The sequence below is a fragment of the Schistocerca gregaria genome, chromosome X, assembly GCF_023897955.1.
Source record: "Schistocerca gregaria isolate iqSchGreg1 chromosome X, iqSchGreg1.2, whole genome shotgun sequence".
Taxonomy (NCBI): domain Eukaryota; kingdom Metazoa; phylum Arthropoda; class Insecta; order Orthoptera; family Acrididae; genus Schistocerca; species Schistocerca gregaria.
The window spans coordinates 24,081,837-24,103,729 of NC_064931.1; the positions used below are offsets into that span (position 1 = coordinate 24,081,837).

General features: G+C 42.8%; 1 protein-coding gene across 1 annotated transcript in view; it reads left to right on the plus strand.

Moving 5' to 3' along the window:
• The window catches only part of LOC126298918 (muscarinic acetylcholine receptor DM1), a 1,498,118-nt gene that overhangs the window by 628,929 nt on the left and 847,296 nt on the right, over positions 1-21,893 (plus strand). The window contains exon 4 of the mRNA XM_049990459.1: positions 19,424-19,890. Within this exon, the coding sequence (XP_049846416.1) occupies positions 19,443-19,890 (448 nt within the window). The 5' untranslated portion in view covers positions 19,424-19,442. The remainder of the gene's footprint in view (positions 1-19,423; positions 19,891-21,893) is intronic.

Below are 21,893 nucleotides of genomic sequence, written 5' to 3' on the forward strand. Positions count from 1 at the left end.
GCATATTATGACGGAGAACGTCACATTAGTCGATACCTTTCAATTTGAAATCTTCTATCGTATACTTTTTCGAAAATTTTCATCGCAAACGTTAACGGGCGCTGTATAACTCTTCTTGTATTTTCGAGAGCTTTCGAATAGCTTTAAAGAGTTACGTTATTCCACAAAAAAAACCACATTTGTTTCAGTATCTCTGCTGATGCAAGAGAAAAGCCAACTAAACACGGAACACAATTACGTGCCCCTCTGTGTTCTATCATCTGTCGAAAACTTCAGTCACATATTTTGAACCTTTCCCAAAGTAGCGATATTATGTCTTACGCACTTCACCTTGCACAGCGATGCGACTGTACAGCAATGAGATAGAACAGTCGCGTCTGCTATGTAATTTCAGATGATTGCTAGATTTCGAAAATGGCCCTGGCAACAGGATAAATTGAATCAACAGCTGAACCTCCATAAATCAAGTTGTTAATATAATATCAAGTGAAGATATTAAGATATTTTAGTCTGAAACAAGGAAGACACAATAACAGCTGATTCTAGAAATTAAACAAACCTAAGTACACACAGTGACTCAAAACCTTCATTATTGGCTGCTGCGATTTGTTGGATTAAATCATTCAAAATTTCCATCACACACACACACACACACACACACATATATATATATATATATATATATATATATATATATATATATATATATATATATATATATATATGTGTGTGTGTGTGTGTGGTCATGAAAAAGTTTCCGTTTGGGGCATTGCTGCAACGTGTCTGCAACCCAACGCGACTCCCGAGAGGGTATACGGAGTGATTCAAGTGTCCATACCGCTGTTGTTTTATGCAACCAGAAATGTTGTAACTGGCCTTCAACAACCACGCATGATAATTTCATGTTCTCTCGCTCGATACAAGCAAACTATTAGTCCTACAGAAAAGTATGAACGGAACTCTTTTGTAGGAAATTTAATGTAGTGGGATACGTTTCCGCTGGAGGGCACGGTTTCCGAATTATTCAAGGAAAACGCTCAGAAGTGGCCTTCAGACGCACCTCCAGCCCCACATTCATTCCTCACCAGTCAGGATTTCGAATACAGTGTTCGTGACACTCTCTCCTACCACTGCACAAATTTTCCAGCTACACGAACTATTCCCAATATTTGAACTTTTTTGGCTATTACGCCGCCATCGGCTATTTCGTTAACATTATTCCTTTAAATGCGCCCGTGACGCTAATGAAAGAAAAACGGCTTTTCTAAACAACACGCTAGAACTAGTTACGTTGACAATTCGATTCAGTCTTAACCTTACAAGCACAGTAGTTTCATATTCAGAAGGCCTGACGCAAACAACTATCTATTGTTTGTTTCATTCTGTTAAAATTCGCAAGATTGTTAGGTAAAATTTACAAAAAAGTCAGTTTTACAACACGTAAGTGCCCGACCAAGCTAGTGGCGTAATAAGACCAGTTAATGAAGGCAAAAAAACGAATATCAGCAATGGTTCGTGTAGTCAGAAATTCTTGTGCAGGTGCAGAAGAAGCTGCTGTGAAATCCTAACTGGTCAGGGTTGAGTGTGGGGGTGGACGTGTGTTTTAAGGTCCATTTTGTACGTTTCTGTTTACTAACTCCAAACCCATGACCTCCTGAGAAAACGCATCCCACTACAGAATTTCACTACATCAAATTTCTTACGGAAAAGTTCCTGTTCATTTTTCTGTAGAACTAAGAGTTTGCGCACAGCGTGCGAGAGAATATGAAGATCTCGGGCGTGGTTTGGGGGTTGTATAAAACGACGCAGGTAGGGGTAACTGGCTCTCACTGTTTCAAAACCGACATGTACGTAAGAGGTTAATGTGGACTTCGAATGGAAAATGTTTGATCGCCCCTCAAGTTATTTCAAATTAACATTCTCCGACGAAGTGGAATTTCTGGTACGGTTTATTTTCACTATTCAGATTTATTACAGTATTATCGCTACAATGCACGTAATTTTTAGAGAGCTTACACATACGTGCAGGGTGAAATTTTGTCTCTTTAAGCACGCGCTACACGAACACGCGGAACATGTCTTGCCCATAAAGTAGGAGCACACAACTTGTCTATCGATTGTTTTTCCCCCTCTCATTTAGCGTATGTGATCATAGCCTGGATAAATAAAAAAAAATAATTGAATATCTGGATGAACAGACATTGCTGAAGGGAAACAGCTGTCCCAAACTACTTGAAAATAAATTCGCTCAATGCGAATAATTTGGTTTCAGCTGTGTTATGTACACATGTAGTACCAATTGGTGATACATGAAAATTTGTGGCGAACTGTGATTTGAACACGGTATTCTCGTTTATCGTTCGCTGAATGCGAATAACTTGGCCTCACCTGTGTTAGGAATAGATGTACTAACTACAGGTTGCATTGAAAATTTGCACCGGACCGTGTTTCTAATCCCGGTGCGAGGCCCGCCGTCACCACTAGATCTGTTTAAGAAATACTTAATTCATAACAGACCCTTTGTCACATTTCCATCTGGTTCAAATGGCTCTGAACACTATGGGACTTAACTTCTAAGGTCATCAGCCCCCTAGAACTTAGAACTACTTAAACGTAACTAAGCTAAGGACATCACACACATCCATGCCCGAGGCAGGATTCGAACCTGCGATCTTAGCGGTCGTGCTGTTCCAGATTGTAGCACCGAGAAACGCTCGGCCACCTCGGCCGGCTCATTTCCATTTGGGTGATCGCTTTGTTTTGCACAATATTTCGACACTGAGGCCACTTATCGATATCTCATGGGGAATGAAAGTGTTAATCAAGCTCTGTTCTCGCAAACCTACCAGTTGCCTCTCACTCCCGGGAGCCATAAATTATAATTTAGGAGTAATCGATCTATATATTGTATAACCGCTGTATGGAATAAATAGTCATTAACCAACAACACGTATCGAGTAGATGAAGGCTGTGCAATGGCTGACGGTGGAAGAGCAAAGAAGGGTGTGAAGGGCGCTGGGGCGAGGACAGGACTTCCAGATGGCGGTGGGTGGCCTGCGCTGGTCCCCTCGGTCACATACATCCGGAGACCGCACAATCCCCCTCCGGTTGCGAATTTCCACTCGAGTGGCGGAGCTGGCGGCGAGGGCTGATGGCGGACCGCTGTCGCCGTTTATGGGTGCCGCCGACCCACTGCCCCAAATAACCAACAAGGGGCGCTGCGTGACCTCTCGCTTTCTCCGCCGACCTTCTGACCTCACTCAGCTTGCGGCCTTCGAGGTGACTTGGGCGACGCCACACGTGTCCACAAGCAAGTAGGGGGCAGAAAACATCTTTCTACAACGACAGTTATTTTGGCTAACTAGCCAAGACGAGTGAATAGGATTACAATGAGGTGACGAAAATCAAGGGATAGGTTTACGCACATGTACAGATGGCGGTATTTATCACGTACACGAGGTATAAAAGGGCTGTGCGTTGGCGGAACTGTCATTTGTTCTCAGATGCTCCATGTGAAACGGTTTTTATTTGTTATTAACAGACTTTCAAAGCAGAATGGTAGCTGGAGGTAGATGCTAGGGACATACCAGTTCGTAAATCGTTAGGGAATTCATCATTCTGAGACCAAAGTTGCTAAGAGTATGCCGAGAATACCACATTTCTTGCATTACCTCTCACCACGGACAATTCAGGGTCCGATAGCCTTCACTTGATGACTACAAACAGCGGAATTTGCGGAGAGTTGTCAGTGCTGCCAGACAAGCAACAGTAGTGAAATAAACGCAGAAATTGATGTGGGACGTACGACGAACGTATGCTAAGGATAGTGTGGCGAAACTTGGCGTTAACGGCCTATGGCAGCAGACCATCAATGCAAGGTCCTTTGCTAACAGCACGACGTCGCCTGCACCGCCACTCCTGGGCTCGTGATCACCTCTAGAGATGTGGAGAGCCTACGATTGCAAAGAGGTTCCAGAAATCTACAGAAGCCACTTTAAATTAATGATCCCTATAATATCGCGGACGTTTAGATGAATTACGTAGCTACGTGTATGGGGGCGTGAGTTTTGTGCCAATGAGATAGTCCGATAAAATAGTTAATAAAACAACGGTTGTCGGTATTTACTTTCTTCAACTGTTGTAACTGGTCCTTGATATTCTGGATACTGCAAATCTGGAGAAACTGAATTCCGCCTGGTCTCACACATGTCCTGTTGCGGACAGATCTGGAGATCGTGCTGGCCACGAGAGTACTTGAGCATCACACAAACAGTTCATAGGGGCACGAGTATTATCCCGCTGAAAAATGGCACCACGATACTGTTTCATGACAGATAACACATGAGGATGCACGTTGTCCGTGCTGTACCATTGTGCTGTCGAAATTCCCTCAGTCAGCAGTAGCCGTGACCTGAAGTCATACCAGGTGACTCCCCATATCATGACGTCAGGATTAACAGGACGTCAGTAAAGAAAGCGACCTATCCCACAATACTCTCCATGGATGGTCGTCTGGGATAGTGTAGCACCTCTGTTCATCGATTAACACAACGTTACGTCACTCATTGGCAGTCCAGGTCTCCCGGACACGACACCACTACAAATTCAGCAATATCTATTGCGCTATCAACGGTAGGCTATGCATGGTAGGGTAATTCCTCAGTCCGGAAGCTTCTAGTGCTAACCTATGGTACGGGATGCCACATCCGAATATTGCATGATTCGACCAGCCAACCGATATGAAGACCCATAATGGGGCCCTTTTCAAACTTTGTCGGGGGCTGATAACGTGGTTTATACCCCTGCGCAGCATCCCTGAGGCCTTGACAGGGGCCACTCAGTATCTACACTGCTCACGCCCCTTATATTCTAAGGTGACAAAAGTCATTGGATACGTCCAAATATCATGACGGAGCTCCTTTTCTCCGGCGTAGTGCAGTGACCGGATGTGGCGTCAACTCAAAAAGTCACTGGAAGTCCCCTGCAGAAATATCGATCCATGCTGCCTCTACAGGCGTCTGTAACTGTAAAGGTGTTGCCAGTGCAGGATTTTGGGCACGAACTGACCTCTTCATTACGTCTAGCCTCCAACCGATACGTTCACGAGCCCAGGTGAGGCGCTGCAGGCGATGTCGTGCTGTTAGCGAAGCCACTCGCGTCGTCGTCTGCTACCATAGCCCATTAACGCTAAATTTCGCCGCACTGTCCTAACGGATACGATCGTCGTACATTCCTTGCTGATTTCTGCTGTTATTTCACGCAGTGTTGCTTGTATGGCAGCACTGACAACTCTACCCTAACGCCGCTGCCCTCGCTCGTTAAGTGAAGGCCGTCGGTCACTGCGTTGTCCGTGGTGAAAGTATTGCCTGAAATCTGATATTCTCGGCACACTCTTGACACTGTGGATCTCCGAATACTGAGTTTCCTTACGATTTCCGAAATGGAATGTCCCATGCTTCTAGCTCCAACTACTATTCTGCTTTCGGAATCTGTTAATTCCCTTTATGCAATCATGGCCACGTACGAAATCTTTTCACATGAATCACCTGAGAATAAATGACAGCTCCGCCCCTACCCTATTCTACTTTATGTATGCTCTACTACCGCCATCTGTTTATGTAGCTATCACTGCCCCATGACTTTTATCACCTCATTTGAAGTTCGTTGCTTATTTATTCGCGCTACTTATCTGTAGACATTGAGAGGCTGGGACGGTGTCGACACAGGCCTACCCACTCCGTGTCACTCTAAGGCGTTCACCGAGGATGGACCTCAGGTCAGCAGCCAGCGACGCTAACCACTAAACTATGGTCGTAACATCTGCAAGCTGTCAACAGATGTTTGAGTTTGAAAACAGTAGGTTTCTCACGCTGTGCATCGGACAATCTCGTGGCGACAGAAAAAGTGAAAAATCGGTAACTGGGAAATTATTGCCACTGACGAAAGACGGTTCCCAAATAAAATCGTAAGAAAAGTAAAAGGCTTCATGATTCTGAATAGATCTACTAGGCCAATAATTATTTTCCATTGACAAACAGTTTTAGTACATACAAAGCTACAGCTCATCTCTATTTAAACAGATTTTACGTGTTGCATAGACGGAAATTTTAAGAAACAGAGAAAGATTATTGATTAACGTAGTATCATAGACGGAACACAGGCTCTACAGTAACATAAATAGACAGAAAATCGACCATTTACTCACAGATAAACTACCTGCATTTGTCCGTATACATTTACGAAAAACTACCGGAAAACCTAAATTTGTATGGATGAATCAGACTTTGAAACGTCACCCATCACTAATTCGAGTACAACGCCTTAAAAGGTTGGAGAAACTGCGTACTGACGTTGGAACGTCCTGCGAGGGACAAGGACACTTTCCACTCGTCCTTTAACTATGCTACCACACAGTGTACTGACCAGTCGGATCACCAGGAGTAAACAAAAATTAATTTTTTTCGCTAATTCTATTAAGTATTGAAACTGTTCGTGTGTCGTGCTGTTACCAGATGTGGTATGCTACATACGGGGTGTGAACAGCGTCAGATGTTCAGTGATGGTGTCAAGGACACGGAAGCGTTACGAACTCGTGTGTCCTCTGAGTCTCAAAGGGGCCTCGTTATGTATTTCCATTTGATCGGTAGTGGAATCGTGTAACACCCAGATTTATGTATGAAAGTGGCCTAATGTTAGACTACATGGGTGAGGTCCTATTCTTGCAATATCCTGTTGCTCCTGGAGGGATAGGGTATGACTTCAGGTGATTCGCGGAGCTCTAACGGCACAACGGTACCTCACGGATATTCCCTGCCATGTGTACAATGTGTATGACCATATCGTGGTGCCATTTTTCAACAGTATAATGCTCGTCCATACATGGCAAGTGTCTCTATGAACTGTCTGCGTGATGTTTAATTACTCATGTGGCCAGAAAGACTCCCAAATCTCTCCCCAATAGAACATGTGTGGGACCAGGTGGGTGGTCAACTCCGTCCTAGTGCGAGTATTCAGGATATCAATTCCCAATTACAACAATTGTGGGCCAGCCTCCCCCCAGGAGAGGAGACAGCGGCTTTATGACACCCTCGCCAATCACTCATCCAAGTCAGAGGCGGTGCAACGTTATACTGATAAATGGATCCGTACTGTCAAGTTCTTTGTAAATTTGACAAGATATTCTAATCACTGATATAACATCACATGCCGTGGTCGAGGGGTTGCGTCTTTGATTACTGATCAGTGTGGCTTTAGCGGCTGTCCGGAGAGGACGTGCAGCACCTCCGCCTGCGGAGCGTGTGAGCTGGTGGTTATTTACATTGCGACTTAGTCTTCGCGCACTGAGATCATGGCAGATAGTCAGGAAATCGATAGTGCGTTCCAACTTTTGCCCAGAATATGCATGTCCCAAAGCCTTAGATGTGCGGCTTTCCGGACATACGGCTCTGTTCACGCTCATAAGGCACAACGCTGGGACCACTTCGAATGTACCCTGTTCTTAACGGGGTACGTCAGATCACAGTTCATCAGCGCAGCCATGTTCCGGCTTATCTGACCATCAGCGGACGTCGGCCCGTAATCGTGTACGAATGACAGATGCGTACTTGTTCTGGGTGTGTAAAAGAGGGACACATCAGATCTGAATGTCTACAGCGACGGATGACGCAGCTACCAACTGGAGGAGTAGTGATTCCCTCGTCGACGCACGTAAGTCGCCGCCGGCCGCCCGGCGGCACTCAGAATCAGTTGCACAGCTGATGGATAACGTTTCGCTCCTTAGCTGCGGCTGCGCCCGTGGCCGACGCTCATGTCGATCGTGAGTCCTCGGTCGACTCTACGGTTCTCCCGACGGTGGCTTTCTGCTCGACCGGCGCGACTCTCTCCAATCTTCTCACACGGAAGGACGATTGCATAAACAGTGCTCGGAACGAGACTCTTCACCCTGTCCAAATGGTACATTACCTGTTGAGGAAATCAACGTTTCGACGTCGGAAACCGTGAACGACGGCGTCGTCAGTGCGTCTCTGGAACGGCGGCCCTCACTGGCTCTCGCATCGACGGATCGGAATGTTCTGCTTCTGAAGTCCCTACAGAAGAAGGAACGATGCCATCCGATCTGGCAGCGTCAGCAGCCGTTGAACATATGGGTACAACTTGGACGGCGTCACCACGGGAGCGATGATTTTGAAGAAACAGCAGATCCCGTGTAGGGGAGGCAACCTGCTGATGTCGACTTCTGCGCCGTGCGAGGGAGCACCACGCATACTGTATAGCGACACTGAATGTCAACGCCGTCCGCGCGTCAGTCAAGATATATCTTCTGAAAGAAATGATATGGCCTTCGGAAATAGACATTGCATTGTTACAGGAGGTGCATTTAGCAGCCCTACCCCGCAGCAGAGAGTCAACTCTGACGTTGTGGTTGATAATGGAAGCAAGACTAAAGAAAAATCGAGATACGTCCATAGGATTTGTCCACCTCGAATAAGCGTTCCACACTGTAAAATGGTGCAAGACGTTCGAAACCCTGAGAAAAATAGGGGTGAACTATAGCGAGAGACAGGTAATATATAATATGTACAAGAGCAAAGAGGGAAAATTAAGAGTGGACGACCAAGAACGAAAGGATCGCATTAAAAAGGGTGTAAGACAGGGACGTAGTCTTTCGCCCCTACTGTTAAATCTGTATAGAAGTAAAAGATCGGTTCAGGAGTGGGATTAAATATCAAGGTGAAAGGATATCAATGATAAGATTCACTGCTGACAATGCTATCCTGAGTGAAAGTGAAGAAGTGCACGATCTGCTGAATGGAATGAACAGTTTAATAAGTATAGAATATGGATTGAGAGTAAATCGAAGAAAGACGAAAGTAATGAGAAGTAGCAGAAATGAGAACAGCGAGAAACTTGACATCAGGATTGATGGTTACGAAGCAGATGAAGATAAGGAATCCTACTACCTTGGCAGCAAAATAATCAAGGACGGACGGAGCATGAAGGACATCAAAAGCAGACTAGCTCTGGCAAAAAGGGGATTCCTGTCCAAATAGAACTCTACTAGTCTCTAACATACGCCTTAATGTGAGGAAGAAATTTCTGAGGATGTACGTTTGGAGCACAGCATTTTGTGGTAGCGACACACGGACTATGCTAAAACAGGAACAGAGGAGAATAGAAGCATTTGAGGTGTGGTGTTACAGACGAATGTAGAAAGTTATGTGGACTGATAAAGTAAGGAACGAGGAGGTTCTACGCAGGAATCGGAGAGGAAAGGAAAATGTGGAAAACAGTGACAAGAAGAAGGGACAGGATGATAGGACATATGTTAAGACACCAGGGAGTGACTTCTATGGTACGAGAGGGAGCTGTAGAGGGCAAAAACTGTAGAGGAACACAGAGGCTGGAATACATCCAGCTCATAACTTAGGACGTATATTGCATGTACTACTCTGAGGTGAAAAGGTTGGCACAGCGGATGAATTCGTGGCGGCCCCCATCAAACCAGTCAGAAGAGTAATGACACAACAAAAAAATTATTGATTTCATGCTGGTTGACTCGAGAGAACAATTCTGATTTTTCGCAACATGTATAGTCTGTTACCCAAAATCAAATAATTCAAACTTAATAAGACAAACGTAGGTATTCACGGTTATTTCATTCAAACCAGTTCTCAGAGATTGGCTCATATTAATTACAATCAGTGTCTGTTTCATCAACAGCACAACGTACAATTTTCCTGAACTCGCAGTCCAACGGTACGTTGCCACTCTATTAAAGTGTACTCCCAACACTTACATTAGCGAAGTTAAACGCAGCCTCTTCTTGTGCATATTCTATGCGTCACGTTTCAACAACGGTATGATACTCATAATATCTACGCCTCCTTTCTGAAACAAAAGAAGAATCATTTCCCTTGACCTATCTATTTCCATGTACTCTGCGGTAAAGACGAAGCAGCATGAAATGAGATATTCGTGTCTGTCATCCTAGGTCTGTCTGACTTGGAGCCACTCCGGATTGGAGCCATTGTTGAAGGCATATTTGGCAACTCCAAGCGTTCAAGTGCCCAGAATGTATACCTCGAAATCACTTACAAATATATTCATATATTTTTGTTACTTTATTTTACACAAACAATAAGTAATATTTCATTACTTTCTATTATTATTATTATTACCGGAGGCATCGCCTGTTTTATGTAAGAGTTTCGCCAGCGATGTGCTATAGAAAAATCTTAAGGAAACACATTCATAAATGTGTTTTCAAAGACTGGATGCAATTTGTGTTTGATTTAATTGCTTACACTTCACTCTCGTTCGCTGGTTGTCTTTTAACTCCCTCGTGCCCGTCCCTGACTCCACGTGCACAATGACTGGTCTGTGGCCGGTTTTATCACTCATCCTCTTTTTATGTACAGCTATTGCTGCACGTGTCGTTAAATATAGAGAGGTCTGTCGTTACAGACCTGCCGAATAACAGCATGGAATTCCTACTGGAAGCTAACCTGCAGTAAGATCAATTTGAATATTGGGGAAATGTTGGAACACAAGGTCAGATGAACGTAATGGACAGTATTTTGAGAATACGGTCGATAATAAATAGAAACAAGTTTCATGGAATGCAGTTCGATTAAATCAAATGGTGGTTAGGGGAGATTAAAAAGAGTAGATGAGTTATGATATTTGGACAGCAAAACAACTGACTATCGCATGAGCAAAGAAGTCATAAAATGCAGAGTGGCAAAAGCAAAGAAAAATGTAATTTTTGAAAGTACTTTTTGTGATACAGCTTACATAAATGTGACTCTTAATCAAGAAACAGTAAAGACAACAAGTAATAGAATCGTTTGAAATGTCGTGCTAAAGAATAATGCTGAAGATCAGATGGGAAGATCGACAAACTAATGAAGAGGTATACAAATGAACTGGAGAGACGTGAATTTTACGGCACAGCTTGATTAAAAATCGATTAACGACAGTAAGCAGATTCAAATGCATGTAGGTTGCAATAGTATTGCACAGAAGGAGTATTCTGAACAGGACAGACTGGCGTTTAGGGACCATCAAAACAGTCATCGGAAAAAATACCATAACAGGGGGTTATTTTTGTGAAGGTTGTTTTGTATTCTACAGAGAAGAAATATTTCTGAACATATTATATATTCTGTGTGCCAGATTGTGTTCATTTTCGTCACTTCGGTGCTTTGTTTGGTCCTTTCGCCTATAACATATGCTTTTCACGTGTCATTTGTGAGTCTATCTTTACCAACAAGATACACGTATAAGGAATGTTCATTTAATAATTGGGTTATAGTTGTTACGCAATATACTTAGGCTTAAAGACCAGAAACTTTTAAACACTCTACAAAGAACATAGAAAAGCCTGTCAAATACTAGGCTGAGAAGTCCACATTTGCTCACCATCTTCGTGACCACAACCTCGCACCCAGAAACGTGGTAACAAAAAGGAAAATTATTGTCAGAGTAGGAGACTAGACAACAGTCATTGTTTTCACATCATCTAGAAGCTTTAGAGTTATGTATACACAGAAACATGAGTTTAAGAACAACTAAATATAGGAAAGCGTGATTTGTTTATGCAAACAAACGACATAGTAATCGACTGCCGGGATCAAAACAACCGCACCTCAGATACTTGACACACTATCAGTAAACAAATAATCAAAGAGCGAACTCACAAAAATATAATGTACACTCATCATAGGTGCCTCGTTTCATACAAACGCACAAAAAAAGATAGATAACACACGAAAGAAAGAAATACACGTAATAGGCACATCAGTTTATCAAAAACAAACAATACACGCGAATTCTTAAGTTGACATACTCCACTCCGTTTACAGAAAGAGCTACACGGTGTCAGCGTAAAAATACTACAAAAAATACTAGAATAATATCATTTTTCAAGTGAGAACATAGTCTAGATAATAGTAAGCCCCTTGCATGAGTTAACGATTTAAATGCCCATCGACTGCTTTCAGTCTGTTGACATACAGTTAGGAAATTTATCCTTTACAAATTTTGCAGTACAGCAACAGTTACGATATTTTGGCAAAAAAACTAAACGTGTTCGGGGATAAGAAAGTTAAGCACATACATGTAAACTTCTTCCGTAGCTTCTCCATTGTAAACACTAATAGCACAAGCTGGCTACATATACGTAAAGTTACAAACATATGCTTCCCAATCACAAGCCCATTTTATAATGGATAAAATAAATGTCTCTCTTGGCAGCTAACAGCCATGCACACACGTATCTGCAAGCAAACAAAAATTGAATTACACAACTTTATTTCTTCGTGCTGATAACTTAAACTTTCTGACTAGCGCTCGTATACATTGTCCCAGGTTGCAGCCCGATTAGCTAACATTGCAGTCTCGCTTATGTGGCTGCTGACAGCTTAGCGCCTTAGCTTTACGGTTTGTTTTATTTTTCTTCATTTTATGTATTTATGAAGTTCCGTACAACTATGTGATCCACAGCACATAGTTTTCAGGAGGATGATTAGAAAATCTGTGAACCGAATAATTAAAAAAAAACATGAAGAATTGTGATAGAATGTACGAATAAATAACACAGTACACAGAGAAGTTATAAACTACTGCGTGGAGCCCCCTTACAGAATAGGAGTAGAATGCCAGAAGGAAACATTTTAAAGGGGATATGAATACTTCGGGTCAACAATTTAATTATTCAGTCCTGCTGTAACTCTATTGAAAAAGAATCCTGCTAAATGCTCCACACCTGTATTTACAATGCTTTACCAAGTGTTATCCAAGTGTATATCATATTTATGTCTAGTTTTCACTGAATGAATGTTGTAGTTTCTTCTGAATGATTCAGAGTTATCTATAAGAAAGCCTCTGACGGAATATTTCTAGGGTAAAGTGTCCTAAAACTGATCCAGACAGAACAATCCAAGCAATTAGACGCCTAGTCTGTTCATAAGAAAATCATACCTGTCATGAATGTTCCTACTTTTAGTTATGCTGCCATTGTTTCGGAATAGTTAGATATAACTTGTTTTACGATTAGCAACTTCACTCTGACCGTAAAAAGGAATTCGGACAAACAGCATTTTCACACTCAAAATAAATGTGTGCCCGACTCTAGAACATTTGCCATTCTTACTCAAGTACTTTCTCTATAGTCACCAAATTTGTATTACATACATAGAAGGTTTTGCTGTGAATTGAATAATTCATTATTATCATATTTATTATACGGAGACAATTATTAAGCAATCAGTATAATTCTTAAATATGATACTCTCCATTCCAAAATGTGATACAGTTGATTCCCAAGAGAGATACATTATTGCCTACATGCGAGCCATCGGCCACACAGTGGAGTTCTCCGGGTTGCCGCCCTTCCCATACGCCAGCAACACAACCGACACAAACCAAACACCCGGTGGTAAAAACACTGTGAAAAAGAGAAGCCTCCAATCAAAATGCAAGCACACCAAACGCAGCCGATCCCCGGCACGAATCCACCCGGCGGATTAGTGTCGAGGTCCGGTGTGCCGGCCAGCCTGTGGATGGTTTTTAGGCGGTTTTCCATCTGCCTCGGCGAATGCGGGATAGTTCCCCTTCAATTGTTGCGTGATGCGCAAACACTTTCTCCACGTACGCGTACACCATCATTACTCTACCACGCAAACATCTGGGGCACACTAGTCTGGTATGAGACGCTCCCAGGAGGGATTGGGGGGCGGGGGGGGGGGGGGGGGGGGGCAACCGCACAATAACCTTGGGTTCGGTGTGGAGCGGCGGTGGTGGGGTGGGTGGACTGCTGCGGCCTGTTGTGGGGTGGTTGTGAACCACTGAGGGCTCCAGCGGGACGAAGCCTCTCCGTCGTTTCTAGGTCTCTGGCTCAATACACACATGCACACACACACAAACACACACACCAAACGCAGGAAAGTGAGAAAGCTATGCTCGTGACCAAAGATGTGGCAAGTACACAAAAAAGAAGGGAAGCTGAAGAGACTAATGTCGATTATTCCGACGTACTATCTTTGATGAGTGACGATACTAGAAACCACACTAGATCCTGTTGTTATGACAGATCCAGCACACGTTAGTGGAGGAGATTATATCTTGGTTAAATTTCAACGACGAAATAGGAATTCATACAGATACAGATACAGCATCACACGGAAAGTACTGGAAAATGAGCTCGAAATCATGTCTCTAAAGTCTGTGGACATAAACAGAATAGTTTTTCAGTTAAATGTGAAAGACGTGTTAAAAATAGGGGAAACAAACAACGGAAATTCGGTAGTTCTTTCTGACGTACGTTTCACGCCATAAATTTCCGAGACATATACTAAACAGAAAAATCCTGGTTATACATATGTATCGTTTTGTGTGTTCTCTATATCTTTTTAAGACCTCAACCTTCTGTATTCAGTGTACATAACAATATCACGTGTGTTTCATATTTTAGACGAGTCGTATGATGTTTAAGAATTTAAGTCCAAAAATGACAGACTTTCTTTAGTTTTTTTCTAATCTTTATTTGTAGCTTTAAAAAAGTTAAATACACTTTCGTTTCAAAGCAGACTAGACGCACTAAAATTTACAGTTTTTTTCCTAAAAGTTGGCTTTTTCTATCAGAAATACAGAAGAATTTTTTTTATTTTGCATCACGTTTAGGTTACCTCACCTTACACGGATGGCAGAATTACAATACAGAGACACCTTAACTACGACGAATAACGAAGTTCGCGAACTGAAACCGAAGATCAGGCTGACCGACCTTTCCTGAGCGAAAGAGGAGACCACGAATGTGTCACAACCAAACTTCCCAGAAACTTCTCTCAGTGGAAGAGAGGTCAAAGTAAGCTGGCACGTGTCTTAGCTTATCCGTAGGCAGTCGACTGTTTGTAAGGAGACGATAGTGAAAGTTTTCGAGGTAATTTGTCTGCCTTTTAGCGCGTATTAAGTTCAACGTTAGCGGTAGCACAGTGGTTAGTGTCACGGCTGCACACTCTTGAGCCTCGTGTTCGAAACCACATTATTGCTTTTATTTTTTACTCTTTCTTTTATCTACCCATGTCCGTAGAAGATTGCTGCACGAATGTTTTCCAATGTTGAAATGACATTGTTGTTATTCGTCTACTAATTGTCTGTCTTGTAAACAGGAAATGAATGGGAAAACTATTTGAAATTATTTTCGGTGAAATTCCTGTAGTGCATCTTGATTCGTAATAGCTGCAAGCGGCAGTTTTCGGAAAGATGACCCGTTATGCGTGGGTTGCCTCCAAATTGTTACCAACGTGTGAAATCTTCACCAGTGTTACCGACAGTTCATTCCTGAGTGGGATTCATGGGAAGAAATGTCACTTTGACAAACCTGCCTTCGCCCGATGCTCACAGTGTTAGAAATTTCTATGTTTGGAATGTTTGTACGATCGATATCACCCAAGAGAATTCACCAAATCTTTCTGAAGAATAAATATAAGAATAACATGTAAGATTTAATACGTTAATTGGTACAAAAATAAATATAAGAAAATCAGAATTCAAAAAGATTTTAATCCCTGAAAATACCATACACACATATATCATATTATAAATGTTGGCAACTATTGTGAAATTCAATCGTAATTTTTCATTTAATATAACGCTTTCACCTAATTTCACAAGCAACATTTGTGTAGTAATCTTCTACGGTCATGGATAGTTAAATAAAAAATAAGAACAATAAGCGGGTTTCGAACACGGGGCACAAAAACGTGAAGCCGAGATGCTCTGTACTGTGCCACGACTGCGGTGTAAATAATCGCTCACTAAGAGTCATATTAAGTTCGTCGAAAGCTTTGATCGTCCGTTTCTCAGAAACGATCGAGTATTTGTGGATAAGCCGAGACATGTGTTCGCTTATTTTGGCTCCTATTGCACTGAGAGGCGTTTCTGGGAAATCGAGTGATGGCACTTGCCTTGCTCTTCACGTAAGAATATTCCTGGGTGGAGGAGATTAGTGTTTAACGTCCCGTCGACAACGGAGTCATTAGAGACGGAGCACAAGCTATGGCTAGGGAAGCATGGAAAAATAAAACGACCTTGCCATTTTGAAGGAACCATCCATGAATTTGCCTTAAGCGATTTAGGGAAATCACGGAAACCCTAAATCAGGGTAGCCAGAAGCCGGTTTGAACCGTCGTACTCCAGAATGCGTATCCACTGTGCTAACCACTGCACTACCCCGTGGGGTAAGAATATTCGTGGTGAGTGCACAGAGTTACCCCAGTATATAACACGAAACGAGATTATAGAGCGAAAGTAAGCAAAGGTAACAAGACTTCGTGCTTGTCAGAGACAATGGCTATCATTCTTACAGTGAATATAGTACCGATCATTCCTGCACAAGATCTCGAAAGTAATACTTCCAAAAAGTCTTCGAAATATCCACAGTCATAAAAACTTAAAATGTTCAACTTCACTAATTGCTTGAACAGCTCCGGACAGTAAAATTTCGCTTTTTTAAGAAGTACGTGTTGCTGTTAAGCGTTAATCTGTTGTCTGAAAAGTATGCACTAATGTTAATAACTCCCGCCGGCAGTTGTGGCCGAGCGGTTCTAGGCGCTTCAGTCTGGAACCGTGTGACCGCTACGGTCGCAGGTTCGAATCCTGCCTCGGGCATGGATGTGTGTGATGTCCTTAGGTTAGTTAGGTTTAAGTAGTCCTAAGCTCTAGGCGACTGATGACCTCAGATGTTATGTCCCCTAGTGCTCAGAGTCATTTGATTTAATGACTCCCTTATTAGGTGCAGTGCTTACATTACGTTTCACATCTTTCATAAAAACACTTCCGTCATATGCAAAGAAAGTAATTTTTGTGTCATCTCTCAAGTATAGTGTCAGATCGTTGTCACATATGAGCTTTATATGACCCCAGCCAAATTCAAACCTCTTCCCTGTTTACTGACAGCCAAATTCAAACCTCTTCCCTGTTTACTGACACTGGAAGAAGACCTTCTACTTCCTACCTTGCAGATATCAAGTGAACTGTTCTTGAGCTTTCCTCCTAATCCCATAATTTTCCCACTTATGAAGAAATTCATAGAGGTATATTCCATCTTTGCAACTAACTGAAAGGCAGTTCGTTCTTTGCCATACTTATTTCACTTCTATTATTTATAAGAAGATGAAAGCATGAAAACAGCCGTTCTACCTTGGTTGAGCACCTGATAAAACATGGACGTGGATCATCCAACATGGAAACAGACCTCAAAATTTTTAGAGTGAACAGTTACAGCAAAAATCTCCTCGCATTGGAGGAAAACGTTCATAAACAAAGAGCCCTTGCAATGAAAAAGAAAGTAATTAATGACCAAATCAATATAATCAGTGACTCAGTGATCATGTTACCCACTAAAACAATAACAAACAGAGATGTGAAACATAACTAGAGTATGTAACTGATGAGTCTTCCTCTGCCTCTCTTCCTGTCGCTCCCCCCCCCCCCCAAACACACACACACAAATCCACTAAACACACATTAAAAAAAGTACTCTCTCAAAGAATGACACATTCATACATAGTACAATAAACACATACACACACACACACGAGCGAGCGAGCGTGGGCTCGAAAACACTCACGCTCAACACAAATAGAAAACAAAAAATAAACACAGAGCCACAGCTGGCAACACGACACACTGTAAACACACACAGTAATCAGTCAATAAAAATTGCAAGTGATTTGTTGTAATAAATGTCGGTGAAAAAACAACGTAAATCAGCCACATGGCCTACGGAGATCGAATGATCACGTCTCCAGGATCACACACAAGAACCAGCAACATTGGAAGTCGTAAGTAACACCAAGGGATAATGTAACCTCATGAAACTTGTGCCACAAAAGTTCTTTGTGATCTGAATAAGAGAGAAAAAACATGAAAAAACGTAAGATGGTAACATATTTGTAACTACTGCAAAATATATGTAAACGTACAGGGGTAGGCAAAATAATGTGAATAGCGGTAGTAATGGGATGGTCGGGTTTGACGGTCAACAACGCAAATAAGGGACGTGTCGCGCTGGACTGTGTGTGTTCAGTACGGGCTAGGCATCAGTGCAGGTTATTTACGAGTTGTTCGCACTTAGTATTTGCATTAAGAGGCCGAGGTCGACGTGCACTGAAAGACCTAACAGAGTTCCAAAGGAAGCAGATTGTGGGGGCCCGATTAGCTGGAGCATCAGTAACCAAGACAGCCAACTTACTGAATGTTTCAATAACAACTGTTTCAACAGTCATGACAGCCTACACGAAACATTAGAAGACACCATCGTGTAAGTGTAATAGTGGGCACAAATCAAAACTAAACGACAGAGATCGTCGTACGTTAACACGAATTTTGTCAAAACAACACAAAACTACGGCGGTTAAATTATCTACAGAGCTCAATAGCATCTTCGAGACCTTGTATCTATCGTCACTGTTCGCCGAGAGTGGTTCGACAAGTCAACGTCTCCATTTTTTCGAACATCGGACGGGGTTTCCGTCTGGAGAATGCCAAAAGAAGTCAACAACCCTGATTGCTTGATTCTAACGATTAAGCATGGAGGGGGAAGTGACGCTGATACCATCATTACTATCAAAGGCCGCGTTACATCTAACGATTATGTGAATATTTTAGATGATCAGGTGCACCCTCTGATTCAAATGCTGTTCCCCAACAATAATGCTGTATTTAAGGAAGATAATGCACCCACTCACACAGCCAGGGCAGGACAATCGTGGTATGAGGAGCATGCAACTGAACTGCTGCGTCTTCCCTGGCCAGCACAGTCTCGGGACTTGAACATTATCGAAGCCTTGTGGGCGGTATTAGAGCCCACCTCTCTTGTCACTACAGGAGTCAGAAGAGGTTCTGATCAAAGGGTGGCATAACAGTCCACTGGAGACTATACTATCATTATATGCCAGTATTCCAAGAAGAATCGCAGCTGTATTACGGGCAAATGGAGTCCAATCCGTTATTAGTACACTATTCCCAAATAAGTACAGGTATTCACATTATTTTGCTTATCCCTATGTATTACAGGCCACTGAAGGTGCTTCATAAATAAAAAAAAAGTGAAACGCGTCCGGTAAAAACACAGACTGCCTTTCATTTAGTTGCAATGATGGAGCATACCTCCACGAATTTTGAAGCTTCTAAGGAACGAAGGAAAACGGGGAAAAATGTAGGTTATTCAGAAATGTTGCTATGTACGTACAACCAGTACTTGGTTGCATTTACTCATTTTATTGCCCGTATTCCACCCAAAATTTTCAAGTATCGTATTAAAGACGTGTATGCATGTGTTTTCATAATCGGTATTGGTTGATAATGTCTCGGAGCGTTTGCTTTCTCCGTGTGAGTGTGTGGTACGTGTTGTGTGCAGATGAAGACGTAGAGACGCAATGAACGACACCGACGTGGTGCTGAACGGCACGGTGCCGCCCCCGGCGACGGAGGTGTCGGGCCGATACTCCATCCCGGAGATGGTGCTCATCGCCATCGTCGCCGGCTTCCTCAGCCTCGTCACCGTCGTCGGGAACTCCATGGTGATGATCTCGTTCAAGATCGACAAGCAGCTGCAGACCATCAGCAACTACTTCCTGTTCTCGCTGGCAGTGGCCGACCTGGCCATCGGGCTCATCTCGATGCCGCTGTTCACCGTGTCGACGATCCTGGGCTACTGGCCGCTCGGGCCGCACATCTGCGACACGTGGCTGGCGCTCGACTACCTGGCCAGCAACGCGTCCGTGCTCAACCTGCTCATCATCTCCTTCGACCGCTACTTCTCCGTCACACGGCCGCTCACCTACAGGGCCAAGCGCACCACCAACAGGGCTGCCATCATGATCGGTGAGTGTCGGAGCAGTTCTGCTTGCACGTTGCTTCTCCTAATGTGTAGTGTCTACCGAGTTAATTCACACTTCGGCATCGACCAGTTACTGCTCATAGCACTACTGCTAACAGATAAATACCCTCCGACGTAAGGTTTATGTTGGGCAAACAGGGAGGACCTTCAACACTAAGTTTAGGGAACATGTAATTTTAGTGAATTCAATCCTGCAGCATTTTATGCTCAGTTGAGAGAGTACATACATACTGCTAATGAAATCGCTAGCAACATTACAATTCCTCACTGGTCCGAAAAGGCAGATTATTAAATATCCTAAAAGAAAGAGAGATATACACTCACTGGCAAAACACCTGCCCTCAATGAGCAAACATAGTTACGGAATAATATGTACGTATATACAGGGTGGTCCGAAAATGTGTGAGTAGCTTTTAGGGATGTTACAGGGCAGGTTGTACTGAGACATAAATGTTGAGAAAGAAATTCGATACGTTGCTCCGTTTGCGAGTTATTTAGCATAGAATGTAACCAATCGAGGCGTCGCGCGCTCGCATTCAAGTGGCTTGCCAGGGGCGGTGTTGGCCAACGAGTGCTTTGTTTCGTTAGCTGAAACTTGAATCTACGCGCGCGACGATCTGATTGGCTAACTTCAATGCTAAATAACTCGGAAACTGCGCAACGTATCGAATTTTTTTGTAACATTCATATCTCAGTACAACCTGCCCTGCAACATCCCTACAAGCGTTTCAGACATTTTCTGACCACACTGTATAGAATTTTTACGATGTTTTACCCAGATAAGTTCAGGTTGAAGTTTTCTCCATTTTCTTTCATGTATATCTGAATAAACGTTGACAAGGTACGTTAGTACGTCCTTATATTCTTGTCTGAATTAGCAACAGCATTAAATAGCAGGCACTGATTTCATTATGCACTGACGGAAAAAAGCACAACAACAACAAATAATTAATGTAGATTAATGAAATTTCGGGAGTACACTTGTCTAGGTAATATATAGGATGTTACAAAAAGGTACGGCCAAACTTTCAGGAAACATTCCTCACACACAAATAAAGAAAATATATTATGTGGACAAGTGTCCGGAAACGCTAAATTTCCATGTTAGAGCTCATTTTAGTTTCGTCAGTATGTTCTTCCACCTACGCTCAATGGAGCATCATGATATCATACGGGATACTCTACCTGTGCTGCTAGAATGAGTGCCTTTACAAGTACGACACAACATGTGGTTCACTAACTATGGAGCTCCTGCACATTTCAATCGAAGTGTTCGTACGCTTCTCAACAACAGATTCGGTCACCGATGGATTGGTAGAGGCGGGCCAATTCCATGGCCTCCACGCTCTCCTGACCTCAACCCTCTTGACTTTCATTTATGGGGGCATTTGAAAGCTCTTGTCTACGCAACTCCGGTACCAAATGCAGAGACTCTTCGTGCTCGTATTGTGGACGGCTGTGATATAATACCATATTCTCCAGGGGTGCATCAGCGCATCAGCGATTCCATGCGACGGAGGGTGGATGCGTGTATCCTCGCTAACGGAGGACATTCCAGTACCAGTACCAAAGTGTTTGAAGTCACGATGGTACGTTCTGTTGCTGTGTGTTTCCATTCCATGATTAATGTGATTTGAAGAGAAGTAATAAAATGAGCTCTAACATGGAAAGTAAGCGTTTCCGGACGCATGTCCACATAACATATTTTCTTTCTTTGTGTGTGAGGAATGTTTCCTGAAAGTATATATATATATATATATATATATATATATATATATATATATATATATATATATATATATATAAGTGATTTACATTGCAAGGACACAAGTGTTAATGTACGCGCCAGATAAGTCATGGCAGATGTGCAGTGCTTGTGCATTAAGAACTGGTGTAAAAGCCATAACCCCGAAAGCAAATGTGCATCCATTGTGTTGTGCAGGTGTCGGATATTCAGTTTGTGGGATGCAGCTCCATGCCGCTCCAT